Source organism: Dendrobium catenatum, unplaced genomic scaffold, assembly GCF_001605985.2.
Source record: "Dendrobium catenatum unplaced genomic scaffold, ASM160598v2 fragScaff_scaffold_264, whole genome shotgun sequence".
In the NCBI taxonomy this organism is placed as follows: Eukaryota; Viridiplantae; Streptophyta; class Magnoliopsida; order Asparagales; family Orchidaceae; genus Dendrobium; species Dendrobium catenatum.
Window position 1 is genome coordinate 330,392 of NW_021318726.1, and position 16,819 is coordinate 347,210.

General features: G+C 34.6%; 1 protein-coding gene across 5 annotated transcripts; it reads right to left on the reverse strand.

Moving 5' to 3' along the window:
• Positions 1 to 1,892: 1,892 nt before the first annotated feature.
• LOC110101956 (agmatine deiminase) lies at positions 1,893 to 14,823 on the reverse strand. Of its 5 annotated transcripts, none has more exons than XM_020830068.2 (10): positions 14,642 to 14,781; positions 12,116 to 12,229; positions 11,904 to 11,999; positions 11,735 to 11,802; positions 10,177 to 10,229; positions 10,024 to 10,102; positions 6,195 to 6,329; positions 5,531 to 5,766; positions 3,183 to 3,341; positions 1,893 to 2,257 (listed from the first exon to the last, which is right to left on the reverse strand). In XM_020830068.2, exons 3-10 carry the CDS (start codon positions 11,933 to 11,935, stop codon positions 2,156 to 2,158), a joined length of 864 nt encoding a protein of 287 aa, XP_020685727.1. In that variant the 5' UTR covers positions 11,936 to 11,999; positions 12,116 to 12,229; positions 14,642 to 14,781; the 3' UTR covers positions 1,893 to 2,155. The 5 variants fall into 5 exon arrangements, with proteins under 5 accessions (XP_020685727.1, XP_020685726.1, XP_028549185.1 ...); XM_020830067.2 differs by having other exon boundaries at positions 1,960 to 2,257; positions 11,735 to 11,819; positions 14,655 to 14,823; XM_028693352.1 differs by having other exon boundaries at positions 1,960 to 2,257; positions 11,735 to 11,819.
• Positions 14,824 to 16,819: the final 1,996 nt, after the last annotated feature.

Sequence of the window (16,819 nt, forward strand, 5' to 3'; positions counted from 1 at the left end):
AGAGGTGAAGTTTTAACTCTGTTCGTAAAAATTTTAAAATCGCGGCAAACTAAAATTTTAACATAATTGCAAGAAAAATAATATAAATATTAAAAGTTCATGTGTCATATTTCATTGGAGTATGGAGGCAAACTAAAATTTTAACATAATTGTAAGAAAAATAATATAAATATTAAAATTCATGTGTCATACTTTCATTGGAGTCTGGACGTTATTACACGGAATAATTTTTCGATTATTTGATTTATGATTCTTGTTGTATGCGTATTAATGCGGTTCAAGGGGTTTGGAACTATGTTTCATTCTACTTCTACAAGGTCGAAACTATGAGAAGGGAAATAGAGGAAGGTGATGAAGTTAGCAAATAAATAAAGGTATCTTTATTTAATTTTAACATAATTGTAAGAAAAATAATATAAATATTAAAATTCATGTGTCATACTTTCATTGGAGTCTGGATGTTATTACACGTAATAATTTTTCCATTATTTGATTTATGATTCTTGTTGTATGCGTATTAATGCGGTTCAAGGGGTTTGGAACTATGTTTCATTCTACTTCTACAAGGTCTAAACGATGAGAAGAGAAATAGATGAAGGTGATGAAGTTAGCAAATAAAGAAAGGTATCTTTATGGCTCGACATAATTTAGTGGACATAATTGAAGAAATCCTACCTAAAGAAAAGCAAAGTGAAAAAAATAGAAAGAAATCTTTTTAACAAAAAGTTTTTACCTTATATTGTATTAGCTACGTGAATTTTATTTAAATCTAATAATTTTATTTGGAAAAATTTGTATCAAAATTATTTTGATTAAATTTTTTTATCAAAATGTGTCAAAATAATTTTGTATTTATTTAAAAGTGTAATATATAAATAATTGATTTTATATTAAATTTAAAGCAGAATAAAAAAAATTTAAGATCCTTTTTAATCATTAGAATATGTTTATGCAGTTTTTTTTTTCAATTTATTTGTAGTAGTCAAGGCAACATAATGGCCTAATTACGAAATATGGTTAATTGGTTAAAGGTGAAAATCTTCCCGTAAACCTGCGCTTGAAATGCTCAGACACTCCAATTAAAAGAACAAAAAAGAAAGAGGCCTCAAAGCGTCAGCTATGGATTTGTGGTATGGGTAGCCCATTAGGTCGGCTGGAGTTTACGGACCGTCAAGCGCACTTAACGAAGTCGGGTGTGACAGCATACGGTTCCTAGTCATAAAAAAAAAGAACAAAAAAGAAAACACATAGTGACAAAAGAAATCGACGGCTGTTTTTTTATTCCCTGTGCATACCAAGCACAATCTTCAAAAAGGACCTCGGAGCAAGTAATCTAAGAGTTCGTTTGTTTTTTTGGTGCTTTTGTAAAAGACAGTTTTAAAAAACATTAATTCAGAAAATGAAGTTTTCTAACGGAGAAGCATATATAAAAAGCTTTCTCAAAACAGCAGAAAAATGAAAAAAAGAAGTTATTAGGAACGTGATTTGAAGAACCAAACAACACAAAAAAAAAATTCCTCCGCTTCAAAAAATGGAAAAGGCAAAAAAATGCTAAAACAAACAAAGCCTAAGAAATGCTCAAATTCTTCTGGATTTTTTTACTGTTTTTTAATATAATTTTTTTTTTTAAATTGAAAGATGTTTTAGAAAATAGTGAAAAAATTATCCCAGACAAACCTTAATCTCATGATCCATTTTGGCAAATTTACCTACTCTCCAAACCAATCAGAGATCTTGCATGCAAATTTTATTCACCATTTATGAAAAACAATAACATCATTAAAAAAAGAGGACTCCTTTGCTTGCATTGTAAGCATGAAATAAACTTAAATTGCAAACCCACTCATAAAATTTTCAAAGTTTCTTGGCTCATTGCTTCTATGTAGATGAACTTTGGAGGAAATATAACTGTTGATCTTTCTCAAATTTCTATCTTAGGGTTACTGATCATGTGTAGAATTGATGTATCAAATAAAATTTAATTATTTTTGAAACTGATAAAATGAAAATGGAATCATTGATGCAGTACCAGATCACCTAAAAATACATAAGCCACATAATTATATATCAAATATCCCAAAATAAGAATTTGACTGATAGAATAATAATAATAATAATAATAATAATAATAAGTTATTAGGCAGCTTCAGGCATCCTAATTATTATTGATTTGTGGAATTGCTGGTTGGTGTTGAGTGATGCAGTGTATGTTTCCACCAGCAAGACAAATTTCCCTTGCACCTTGGATCATTACTACCTGATAAAAACATCAAGTGTACTCAACTTCACTTGAGAACAGGACTTGGGATGAAAATTAAATTTATGCTTGATTTGGGACGGCTTTCTTATTGCTTCTTAAAGTAGCTTTTAAATACAAAAATTTTAATTTTTTACTAAAAAGCTGTATTAAGTAGTAAGAAAGTCGTTCCAAATGAAGCCTTAATCTACAAATAAAATAGAAAACCAAATCATACATGGAGGGTTGTTTCATCTATTAGAAGGATGTAACATCAGCATGTAAAGCAATTTTTTTGTGTTTGAATTTAAGTTGTTTTTGTTCAAAGATCTTATGTCGAATAAATGTAATGAATACAAACCAGGCCATTTTGGAGGGTTACATCATCATCATCACCAACACCATTATTAGCCTAATCCCAATTAATTGGAGAGTTTGATTTTATGAATCCTCATTAGTCAATTATTTTCACTTGGTGTTGCATTAATCTTAAATTTTATTTTTTGCAAAATTTGTTACACAATTTTTGTCTATGTACCTTGGATTTATTCATGTTCTTTCCTGATCCTCCAACACTAACTATCTTATCTATTTATATTATACTATTATTTGTTATGCTCGAAGTCTATTTTTACTATCTTCAATAAAATCTACAATCATGTTCATCTATGATATAGTTATTTCTCAACCTATCCTTGTCAATTTTACCACAAATCAATCTTAATATTTTAATTGCTGTTATTCTCAGATTAATCATTAATAAATTTTTTATCACCCGAAACTTAGATCTATAGAACGTAACCCATTTGATTGCAATCGTATAAAGTATATATTAAAAACATCTACATATATTTGGGTTTAAATTTGACATCCACAAAACAACCTTCGCAAGCAAGAAGAGATAGGAAGAAGAAAAAAATGTGATGAAAACATGTAAGTGGCGCACCTTATGATCCGGAAATACCGACGAAAGTATGTGAAAAGCTTCTTTATCCCATTTCTCATCACCAAATGCTGGTGCAATTATTCCTCCATTTGCAATGTAGAAGTTGATATAAGAAGCAGCGAGCCTTGTACCTGCTAGTCTTGGTTTGGCATTTTCATCCTGAGAACAACAACAATAACAACAACAAACCTTTATCTAAAAAAAAAAAAAACAACAACAACCACAAACCTTTATCCCACTTCGTCCAGTGAACATCGAGGAAATATTAAGCATAATCATTATATATATATAAAAGAGAGCGATGCCTAAGGAATCACATATAAGTTTGAAAAGATCCAAAAAAATTATTAGTAACAGGGATGAAATAGCATGTAATGAATGTTGAGTTAAACGTGCATTTAAGAAGCCAACAAAATGTTGAGTTAAAAGACCATGGTTTAAAAGCATTTGTCACACCAACAATTTGTGAAAAAGATCAGTTGGATCATATTATAGTAGCAGATCATGTCAAGTGGGTGAGCAAGAGGACTTAAGGATCAATATATGATGAATATGAGGGATGACAAGGATGATGGTACAAGAGTCGCTCATCAGAAGTCTCCTCAAAATGCAAGAGAGGTTCGCAAGCTTGTATGTATGGATATTGAAATATTCACTTATGAAAATGCTATTCCATTTAAAATTGCAACCTCAACATGATCCCTTTTATAGATTCCCATGGTTGAGGACTATGTATGAGCTCAAGACTTGGATACTAAAGGAGAAATTGAAAAGCACTGATAAAGTTGTCAATGAGGAGATTAGAACTTAGAAACATAGTGGAGTTACTATCATTTATGATGTTTGATTTGATATTAAGAATATAAACTTGATTAATATTTTGATTAACAATTCTACAATATTTTTTTTTAAACCAGTTGAAGCAACAGATCAGGCAAAGGATTCAGAGCAGATTTTTGGGCTTCTTAGTGGAGTCATAGAGGAGATTGTGTAGAATTTAATGGTGCAAGTTGTCAATGACAATATCAGTGCTTATATAGTGGCAAGCAATAAATTAATGGAGGAAAAAAAGCATATAAAAGCACACGTACTATGTCCCTGGAGTGAGATTTTTTGAGAGTTATCATACAGGCATTTATGCATTATCATTTTATTTATATTGTCTATATTATTTCATATTGATGTGTAGCAATCATCTGACATGATGTTGACCTCTACAGCAAATCCAAAAAAAAAAAAATCAAATAAAAAATCTCTGCCAACTAGTCGAACTCAACCTTGCTCTTGCCGCAATCTTACCTGAATCCAACCTGTACCCAATGCCTCTTCCGACCCAATCCACCACCTCATCCAGCCGATTCCTACAGTGACCCATGACAAAAAGCCCATAGCCGAACCTACTCTTCCTCCTCAAGCCGCTCCCCATCCGAGAAAAACCCGACATTGCCTCCTTTCTCTCCCTTGTCCGACCACAGCTCCAGGCCGAACCCAATGAGAGCCGCATACCCTCCGACCTTTCTCTCAAGCCTTGATCACTGTCTGATAGCTCAAACTAGTTGTATCACGTTGCATTGGGAAGAGAACTGAAATAGTGGATTTGAGGTTGGAGTAAGAGGGAACCTGATGGCAGCAACTCTACTTTAAGAAGAGTGGGTTGAAATAGCAATGGAGGTCAATGAAGGGCATGAAAAGAGCAGATGTACGAGGAAGGTGATCAATGATAGAGTTAGCCTATGGAGATGGTGATGGTACTATTGGAGGAAGAATTTAATCAGAGACGAAACAAGTGAAAAGATGGTGGCAGTGGAAATGGAGGAAAATAACAGAATGATAGATGCAGAAGAAGTTGGAGGGGAGACGATGGTGGTGGCCCCTATGGAAGCTGGTGGGATTTTAGTGGCGGAAAAAGGGGAATATCATATGGAACTAGACGATTGTGCAGTGTAGCGCTGATGGAGATTGCAAGATCACAGCAATTGCTGAAGTAGGAACAGGAAATGATTGAGGCATTTACAAGGAATTCATCGGGATGGCAGAGAGTAGTGGAGTTGTTGAATGTAAATATGTAATGTGAAGAAGAGGAGAGTATTAAGTTAAGGACCTAAATATCTTTTTTTTTAACAAAAAGGACAGAATTGATATTTTTAGGAATAACATATTTTTTTAATATTAGCTACTTACAGACACAATTTAAATGTCTTTTGGAAATCAGCAAATTCCATATATCATCTTTAGAATGTGAAGGAAAAAGTTGCAACATAAAGAAATGTGCCAGAGCAAAATTCAAAACGACCTATTGATATTGAAGAAGTGTACCAGCATAGATTAATAAAAGCTATTGCACTAACCAAATTTCGAATGCCATTTGCTTCTTCTTCTGTCATATAAAGTGGGCCAGGTACATGAAGCTTAATTACATCTATTTTCCTATTATTGGCATCTTTAGTGTTTGAGAGAATTGACAAAGCCTCAATTGACCGTTCATATTGAGGATCCTTTTCATCATCTGTCCATGCTAAAAGCACCAAGCCTGGCTTAACAAAGCAACACATGTTGTCAATATGACCATTGGTGTCATCATCACCTACAAAAAAAGACAACTAGCTTGAAGAACAGAAGAAAATTGGCAATAGGAGGGAAAAATAAATAAAGGGGGATTTATAAAGCTGATCCCAAAATGTTGGGAAAAGGATAATGAAGATCACGACAAAGTGCGAAAAGCATGATGATAACCGAGAAGAAAAAAAAAATAGAAATCTATTAATATATAAGGCCTCATTCGATTAATTGTAAACAGAACATATTATCGAAAACGAAATCTTGTTTTTCTTCATTTTGAGTTTGAAAATGAAAATATCATTTGCGAGAGAGTTCTGAGAAGATTAATAGAGTTTGAGATCATTGTTGGTGTCCAACTATATCCCAAACAATTGATGGATTTAAAAAACTCAATTATTTTTTTCTAAAATGATTTCTAATTTCAAGCAAATAAATGAGCCCTAAGATACTTACAATAGAGTCCCCTAGGCAACCAAATGACCTTCTTGACACCAAGATACATCTTGAGTTCATTCTCAATTTCTTCCTTGGTCATTTTAGGATTCCTATTTGGGTTAAGTAAACATTCTTCAGTTGTAATGCAAGAACCTGAGAAAATAATCAAGACATCAGAAATATAAAAAACCAGCTCAAAATTTACGTATCTAATATGGATATTGTCTTTTGTAAACTGGCACTACTGAGACTTAATATTTTAGGGTTTAGGGAATGTGATTTTGGTAGTTGGGTATGCATGAATTGGCCAAAAATGGCATCCTGATCCTTAGAGACATTTTGGAAAGCACCTTGTGTGCATTTGTCTGCTTCCTCATCATCATTAATGATTATATCCATGAAATTTACCCACCTGCTTGTTGTCCTTCCATTAACATTCACATCCATCACAAAATTCTCTTCCAAACCAATACAATCATTCAAAGACATTTTTTTTCCGCCATGATATTCATTCAAATTTCAAAGACATATTAGTGTCCACACTCGGGACGTTCAACTTTGGTTCATGCACTTGCTTGTGGACTTCCCTAGTTAATTCTTGCACGAATTCATTAGCGTCCTCCAGCTCCTGGTCATAGCTAGCTGCATCACTCTCAGACATGTCCTCACTGTCATTGCTAGCAACGTTGCTAGCCATCATTTAATCACTTAAGCTGCTATGTTCAAGTTCCTATGCATTCCGATCACAAGCATTCAAATAGAAGTGTCCGTTTCGGGCTATGATTTTCACCCAGTTGTATATATGTCAGCCTCGTCTCGCAACATAACCGTCGACGCATGAAGAATGAAGGCTTGATCAACAATTCTTTGGGGTGATAAGTGGCCACCATTGTTCCTATTCATGGTAAGAGGATTTCATTTTGCTTGTTCTAAGCTCAATGACGAGGAGGGGGAGAGGTATTTGTCTACCAATGAGCTTACCCACTAAAGCTTTCTCCAACCTAGAGATGTTCTCATGGACAACTTCAAATTTGGGTTTCATAGAAATACCATCTTCTAAAATGATCTCATCAAGTGATACATATTGTAGCTTACTCTATGCATAAGGTCTACTAGGCAGGCCACTTTGTAGTTGAGAATAAGCTTGAGAATAATTGTGACAGTTTGGTGTGCATGAATTGGCCAAAAACTACATCTTGATCCTTAGAGGCATTTTGGAAAGCACCTTGTGTGCACTTGGTTGCTTCCTCATCATCATTATTGGCTATATCCATAGAATTTTCACACCTGCTTGCCCTCCTTCCATTAACATTCACATCCATCACAATTCTCTTCCAAACCAACACAATTGTTCAAAGACATATCAACGTCCACACTCGGGAAATTCAAGTTCGATTCACGCACCTGCTCATGGACTTCCATGGTCGATTCTTGCATGAATTGGTGAGCGTCCTCCAGTTGTTGGTTATCTCTAGCTGCATCACTCTCTAACATGTCATCTTTGTCTTTGCTAGCTGCATCGTTAGTCGATATTTCATCACTTGAGTTGTTATGTTTGAGTTCCTGTGCATTCTGATCACAGGCAATTCGAAAAGAAGTGTTTGATTCAGCTATGATTCATACCTAGCTATATCTTAGCAGCCTCATCTTGAGAAAGAGCTACTGATGCATGAAGAATGGAGGCTTGAACGACGTTTCTTTGGAGTGCTAAGCGGCCTCCATCATTCCTCTCCATGGGAAGAGGATTTTGTTTCTCTCGTTCTAAGCTCATTAAGGAGGGGGTGAGGTACTGTCAATGAGCTTACCCACTAAAGCTTTCTCCAACCTAGAGATGTTATCATAGAATGCTTTTAATTGGATTTCATAGAAATATCGTCTTCTGCAATGACCTCATCCTTGCTTATTTTCTCAAGTGATACACTTTGTAGCTTACTTCAAGCGAAAGGTTCACAAGACAGACCACTTTGCGGCTGAGAATGAGCTTGGGAATGCAATTGTGGCAGCCGGGTGTGCATGAATCGGGGAAAAAATGCATCTTGATCCTTAGATGCATTTTGGCAAGCACCTCATGGGATTTGGCTGCTTCCTCATCATCATTAATGGCTATATCAATGGAATTTACACATCTAATTGTTGTCCTTCCATCAACATTCACATCCATCATAAAATTCTCTACCAAACCAGCACTAACCTTCAAAGGCATATTAGCGCCCACACTTGAGTCCTTCAGGTTCGGTTCATGCACCTACTCGCGGACTTCCATGGCCGATTCCTGCACAAATTCGTGAGCGTCCTCTAGTTCATGATCGTTGCTAGCTGTATCACTCTCTAACATGTCCTCATTGTCTTCGCTAACAGCGTCGCTAGTGAACATTTCATCACTCAAGCTGCTATGTTTGAGTTCCTGTGCATTTCAATCGCAGGCCATTCGAACAGAAGTGTCTAATTCAAGTTGTGATTTGAGCCCAACTATATCTATGGCAATCTTTTCTTGTGACATAGCCGCCGACACATGAAGAATGGAGGCTTGATTGACATTTCTTTGGGGTGATAAGCGGCCACCATCGTTCCTCTTCATGGGAAGAGAATTTCATTTCTCTCGTTCAGCTTTGACAGAGTCAAACATACCTGCTATGCTGGTAGCAGGAGCATCACCCAATCTAGGAATGCAAGCTGCATTCAAAACATATCCATGTGATCCAAAGACAGGCCAAGAATCCTTTGATTTATCTCGTGAAGTTCCAGTCATCGCGGACGGAGCACGAATTAATCATCCTTGCTCATTGTGACTACAACCACTATCAAGCTCCTCAAGTACAGAGCAACCAACTTCGAGCACCTTCCAATAGTTACCAGAAGGTGTATTCCTTCTACCCTACCAATGGAGTAGGAAGGAGGTGACCTAGGGCCACCTCCCACAATTGGGAGTTCCTCACACTAGAAATCAAGAGAGAGAAGGAAGAAGAAATAAATGAGAGCTCCCCATTGCAGTTTGGTCCTCATAACAGTGAGTAGATGATGGTGATTGTCAAAAAATTAATACACGGCAATACCGAGTAGGAAGAGGAAGAAAATTGTTGTGGAAGTATTTGATGAGGATGATAGGTGCATTGATTTATCTTATGGACTAGGTGGAAGTAGATATGGTAGGGTAAAGAGATGAACAGTGATCACACTATGGAGAAGGGATTTATTAACAGTAATGGAATAGGCAAAGAACTATCACAATGGAAGCAATAAATACTATGGAACATGTTGACCCCATAAGCCAATGTGGCTCATATGGAAGTATTAGTGATTTGATGATAGCAAACTTTGCGTGGTGTTATCTAATGGGTTTTTCAAATGCTCTATAAGTTATTCAGTTACTAGCTAAATCATGATGACTGTTTTCAATAGGCCTGCTTGGATTTGGCATTTTAAAGATGAGCTCAAGTTGGTGAATCAAAATGTTTTGAGCCTTTGAAGTTTAAAGATAAGTTCAAGATGGTGAAAAATCCACAATCGCTTTTTCATCCACTCAATGGTTCTCAATAAGAGCATCAAAGAGCTGTGAATAGTCAAAAGTTGTCCAACAAGCGGAGGTAGATGTTATTGGCTTAACTTAGACATCCCTGATACAATTCCATGCCAAACAATGTTATAAATGTATTTATATGAATTTATATTAATAATTGGTCTATCTTAGATATTCTAAATGCATACAAAACAACAAAATCTTTTAAAAGGATACAAACATCACCAAATCCTTTAAAGATACACTTAAGATGATTAAAAAAAAGATAAGCAATAATAATTTGAAGTGTAGTTTAACAGGCATTAGGGTAGCAAGTATGAAAAAAAAAACCTTCTCCATCCACATGAATGCTTCCACCTTCAAGAATCATCTGATGTGAAAATCTGGGAAGCCTCTCCAAGGATAGAATCTATAAAAAAACTATAAAGCATATCATATTACAAGAATGCAGACTAGAAATAACTAAAACAGTGCTTTACTGACCTTGCGTGCAACAAGAATATCAAGACTCCAGTCACTATAACAACCATCAGATCCTATAAAACAAGAATGAGGTCAGTAAAACCTTCAAATAATTAGCACGCGTGCACTGAAAATTTTGAGTATAAAGGCTGCCTTGACAATCATCCTGTGGAGATTAGAATATGCGAGAAGGGAAATTAGACACCAGAAGAAAACCAGACACATAAAATAGCTCCGAAAACAAATGATACTTGAAACAGTAGCTTCTCCCGCATCAAAGGTTTACTAAGAACAAAAGTGAGACTGGTATTCCTTCAAACATGTAGTTAACTTCAATCTATCACTGAATTCTTAACTAACTCTTTAAAAGAATCAATCACAAATGATAAAATAATGCAAGAATTTTTTATCATCTTAGAGTAAAACATAAGAGTTCAAATAAGATATAAGAGAGGTACTAGTGGGTCAGAAAAGAAAGAAAAAAACAGCAATGAAATTGCAAACTATGACGTTACATCCCTTATCTTTTTCTTTTTCCCTTTATTTTAATGATACAATAGATTTTTAACATCCTTATTATGAAATTTGACGAGATTTCTCCAAGCTGCAACTTAGAAGCTCAACATGGTATCACAAACTTCCAGGCAACATGACCACTAAGCTTTAATATAGTGTCACATCCAAGGGTTTCCAATTTTAATCTCTTTGATACCAATAAATAAAAGGATAACTGCGGGACATATGTAGAACTCATGAATGATAATATTGGAACTGAGACCATAAGGATCAAGTTTATAAACAATCCTAAAAAGCAAATCCGCAGGAAGATTAATTATGTACTGCTAGTTATGAACTTGAGCTTGCTTTGAAAACCACAACCACCAGCATCCCCCTATGTAGTTAGTCACAAGAATTCCAGCACCATAGTTCCAAACCTGTGATAAGCATGTGAGCTTTCAACCCTTCAACAAACACTCTAAAAGTATTCTTCTGCTGAAACAACATAATAGAAGATCCAACTTAGATAATGAACACTGAATTTATATACACTTCAACTGCAAGAACGGGAATTTAGATCATCTGTCGATACATTATGTGACTAGAGAAGATGGCAAAGAAATGTGTGGAAGAGTATAGAGTGATCAACTAAATATAATAAAGTGGGAAATAAAATTGATTTATATGAAAGCCTAAAGGAGACATACATGCTTAAATCAAAGCATAAGAATAGGCTTTGTATGGTGTTATGAGGAAAGTTTTTAGCTGTAAGGATTTCAAGCATTCAGATTAGTTGAACCGAGAATAAGATTTACATCAAAACATAAGAAACAAAGTTTGTACCAAGAAAATTCAACGAGTTTAATATTCAATTGAGTTGTATTTACTAAGATACTTGCTGCCAGGGACATACATGGCATCCTTTCACACAATAAGATGCTCGCTCTATAGACACCATATGAAAAATCATTTAGAGCATCTGTATTTTCTTTCAAATGACATAATTCTTTTTCAGTCATATTATTCCATATTCATATAAGACATAAGATAAAACAAATTTTGTGCAATATTTAGTACATACCACCCCAGGAATTGAAGTTCCAATCTATGCCAGCAACTTGATATTTTGGGTGCCCTGACTGCGTGTGGCTGTCAGAAATAACAAACTATTCTACAGAATTGTCAAATTAAAATTCCTACAAAAGAAGTTTTGAACAAAGTTAGTAAACAAGAGGAATGAAGAATCTCACAGTTGGTCCAATATCTCGAAACCAGGCATCATTCATGCTCATTTCTACAACTCGAACATTAGGTTTGTCCTTGTGCAAATCAGCAGCCTTGGTGTACTGAATCATGAACAGGTGTGGAAGACAGTGAAAGGATTATAGAGGGTGGAACTGACAAGATACCCAATATTTAACCATGAAACAACTTTAATAACTAAAATGTGGAGTGCTCTAACCTGAGAAGCACTCACACACAGTGTAACAGGCTCAAACTCCGAAATTGTGCTTGCAACATTAGCATACAAACGTTGACCATAATAAGCATCCTCCCTCCAGTTATCTGGTCTTTCCTGAAATAGGATGAATACTAACCAATAAAATTTGAAGTTTTTCCATTCCATGTTACAAAATTTTGTTAAATAAATTACTTTAGAAGAGTAGAAAAAAGTAGTGCTTAAATAAGTTAAACAATATATTGTCTAACTTTGCATGCATGGCCTAGCAGTAATCTAATCTTCTCAGCTATCTCCTCCGTCTTCATCATCATTCAAGCTATCTTCTCCATCATTATATTTTCAGCCATCCATCTCATCCTCTTTTTAATTCATGCTCTTCTTCCTCAAGATTTACAACATGATAACTTGAATCTCTTGCAACTATACTTGATCTATCGTGTCTTCTAATGTATATCCATGTTTCTCCAATGACTATTGTTCCTCATATTTATTTCTAAGTATCATCATGAAAAATTAAACAATCTGAAATGAGCATTAGTAACTACCTTTCCACTCAAGTAAAACATAATTTCTTAATGCTTTGAAGAAGGGAGCTGGCACGATCATTACTGTAGCATGTTCATTCCCTCATCATTGTCTAGCGCTTTAACTTGAGGGTCATCTTATGAAAAAAAAAAATGTCGCATGCCCTCATTATTGGCATTCTATTTCATGTTTAAACAAAATATAGGAGGGAAATGAGAAATAAAAACCTTCATATATGAACGAAAAGTTTTGTTAATTCTTAGGCGAATCATCCAATTCCGCTTAAATCATAGAAGGAATACATCTTTCAAAAAACTGACATAATAAATCTTTGAGAAGGGTTAACACTATCACAATTTCTAATGATGTTCACTGCAGTTCAGCATACTTGTCCTTCCTCCACCCTTTTCCAATAACCCTTCTCCAAAAAACCGAAAGCAACTTGTACTACTCAAATATTTTTTATGTTTGGTAGTTCTTCCTCCCAAATTTCCTTATATTTCAATCATGCCCAAACTCTATAGAGTTAGACTTCATTTGGGACAGTTTTCTTACTGCTTCTTACAGCAGCTTCCTAATACAAATATTTTAATTTTTATACTAGAAAGCTACTTTAAAAAGTAGTAAGAAAACCATCCCAAACGAAACCTTAATCTCAAAAGCTTCAAGTATATAATACAACATACAGCTGCAATACAAACCTTCTACCCAGCAAAACTAGCAGAATGAAACTAAAAATTAAAGAATTGGGAAATTTTAAGAGATGTCGGCCCCCAATAATACTCCAGCGAAATTCAATTTCACAGGCTCATCATAACCGGAGGTAACTCCAAATATCATCCCAAGGGGAAAATAATATGAATTAAGAGCTTCCACATCCTAGATTCAATTTTTCATTCTTTGCTTTATACTTTCAAGGTAGGAGGCTTAAATTTGAAGATACACTGCTGAGGTAAACATCGGTGTTCCATTAACATCAGTACATCAGAGCCATTCCTAAGCACGGCTTACACTCTTATTAGGAGATAGAATTTGGTAAAAGAAAAAATTAAAATAAATAAATAAATACTTTCTTTTGACTGAGAATTTTAAAAGAAAAGAAATTCTTCTTCTATTTGGAGGATCCCAAAACGAGTAAAAAGTGGAATTCGCTTAAATAAAATTTTAACAATGACTAATCATTTCTTTTCCTCTCTTAATTCCTGATCAGAGTGTAAGAATATTCTCCAGACAACAGCTCCCTTCCCATCCATGACAAGCAAGAAAAATTAAAGAGCATCTTGTCAAATCCCTTACCTTGCAGTGAATAGAGTCGAACTAAAATAAGAAGCAAAACAATTATTAGATTGATCACTTCAGCCATTGAATCTAGATAACAAAACCGTAGGGGTTGTAACTACAGAAAATTCTCCCTCCCTTTTTCCGTAAAGCGTTAACAACGAATCTCACCCTAGCATAAGAAAAGGAAAAAAAAGAGTATTAAATTACTTCAGCTAGAACCACCCACTTCATCTCCAACCGAAAATGTCATTTTTCACTCCAAAATGCAGGGAAATCAAAAAATGCCGTGTTTCATCTCCAATCCAACGCCATTTTGCCATCGTTTTCGTTCGCGCCTTTCTTCCCAAGCTGTTCGGTAGAGAGAAAAAAATGCCGCAGATGAACAGTGCAACGCCAATATTGGCGTCGCACTGTTCATCCGCGATCAAATGGCGTCAAAAATGGAGATCGGTTGGAGCAAAGCAAGAACGGCAAACAAGTGTTTGCCGTTCAGGAAGCATCTCCAAGCTAGCCCGAATAAAACCTATTATTCCGGTTCAAATAGAGAACAGAAAAAAGCCCATGATGCTTAAAAAAGAGGCTGAAATCGTCAAAACAGGATCAGTTCGAATAAAGCAATGAACCAGAATCAGAATAGCATCAGAGAATTTCAAAGTACATCAAGTTGATAGAACAACTTTTTTGCTTTTACTTTGCTTTGAAAGATAGAACAAGGGATACTGGGAAAACTCACAGGCCAGCCGATCCAGCATTGCTGATGTGGTTCCCACTCCGCCGGCATACGATAGCCGAAGAAGGCTGGCTTCCCTTTGAAATCTAGCACCATCTCGACTCTGCCTTTCTCCGATGATTCAGATTTCTTTTTAAAGAACTTCCGTCGATACGAGTTCCATCAGAACTACATGCATATTTAGAATTTCACGGGAAATTGGGCGACTAGAAGAGTAAAAAAATAAAAAAAAAAAACATTGGCCCATCTTAGCCCCCCTTTACCGAGCTGCGTAGACGACTTCGCCGGAAGTCACAGCCTCGCTTCGTCGATGATCTTCGCCTGCCAGCGGCGCTTTACCTGCTTGCTAACTTCGCGATCAAAATATATATTTTTAAAAAATAATTCGAAATTTTATATTTTGCACAATTTTAATAAAATTTGTGGAGCTCCGTTGCATCCGGAATAAAGAAATGTCATATAATATATATTATATATATTTATATATATATATATATATATAGTTATATATTAATATATATATATATATATATATAACACAAATTTTAATCAAATATAAATATTAAGAAATATTAATTTTTTTCGAAATAAAATATACATTTGCATATGATTGAGACACTAAAATATCAAAGTCTAGGCGTTGGACATATAAATACATGAAAATTTTGGGGTATATATGTAAATTTTTCTTTATATTTTATTTAAAGAAATAAGAAATATACATGAAAGTTTATATTTGATCAAGTTATTCTTCCTATTATAGGAATATTACTCAAAATAATCGCTCAAAAGTTAAGTGGATTTTTGCATAATGAGTTGCACAATGTTCCTTTTTACCAAAACCTCCTTTCTCTAATAATCTCTAAGCATGTGCGTTTAATCTGAGATAAAGTTTTTATAATGATCAAAATTTTAATTAATTAATGAACTTCTAATTACCTTATTTAAAAATTGATTGTAAATCTTACATAGATGAAATTTTGGATGAGAGCACAGCAACGCTGGCCTCTATCTTGTGAGTTTTGGATTGAACGATGCAGCAGCCTTGGACTTTGGCATTGTAAGGCCGTCTTTTTTATTTTACAACAATCAAAGTTAGTGTTGTGGTGCTGAGGTTTGAAGCGCTGTGACATAAGGTCAATGTAAATGTTTTTTTTTAATAATATATAAATGCGCTATCTAAACGGCGGCCTTGCGATGACCCGGTTAGGAGAGTAGAGGTATTAGATTTGACTTATGTTAAGAAAGGCCAGGTAGGGGTAGACCTAAAAAGACTTGGTTAGAAAATATTAGGAATGACATTTCTTTATTATATTTAAACGAGAATTTGACTTTTAATAGGACACAATGGAGAAAAAGGATTCATGTAGCCGACCCCACGTAGTGGGATAAAGGCTTGATGTTATTGTTGTTGTATAAATGCGCTATCTCATTTTAATACCCAAACTCCATTCCCCTTAGAGACACATTTTGGGATTCATAGTTGGGGTAGAGAAGGAGAGAAGGGAGAGAGAGTTCATGTAACGGTAGAATTTTTGATTTTCATCCTTTTTAACGAAGTTATTATAATCGTGGTAGAAGATATTAACCTTACTTCTATTTTCAATAATTTTAATTTTTTATTTTTATCTCTCCAAAATTTAATAAAAATGCATTATCTCCTGATCTAGCAAACTTTTATCATATAGCTTTTAAAATGTTGTAAATATTTTTACTCTAAGTGTTTTGATATAATATTAAGATTTCAATGGGTAGTTTGCATATAGAACATTTTATTTTAAATGATCATAATAAAGAAATATAAGAAATGGTTTCTAATAATTACATATGTTTCATCTAATATGATATAACATGCATTTGTTGTAGTTCATCTAACATGGCTTATATTTTGACATGAGTATACATACTACATTTCACAATATTAAAATGATCCACATGTTAACATCACTGGATACACAAGATACATGATACATGTTATTATAAATGATAAATGCATGATAAGGCTTATGTAATACTTGCAAACCAGTACACTGTTATGATCCATTTCGGTCTGATTCGATTCGAGGTAATATGTTAAATTTATGCATTTAAACCCTTCAAATGTCTAGGAATATTCTATGTGCATGTGTTCAGAAGTGGGTTTCATGGTTCAGTATGCATTTTGGACA

Bases quoted from the DNA above. Each gene is read 5' to 3' on its own strand.
- LOC110101956 (XM_020830067.2), bottom strand. From the start codon at position 14,747: ATGGTGCTAGATTTCAAAGGGAAGCCAGCCTTCTTCGGCTATCGTATG. The intron at 12,230-14,654 runs GTGAGTTTTCCC...ATCCTATTTCAG, and splicing joins AATGCTGGATCGGCTGGCCT to GAAAGACCAGATAACTGGAG. The intron at 10,230-11,734 runs GTATGTACTAAA...CTTGTTTTATAG, and splicing joins GAACTTCAATTCCTGGGGTG to GATCTGATGGTTGTTATAGT.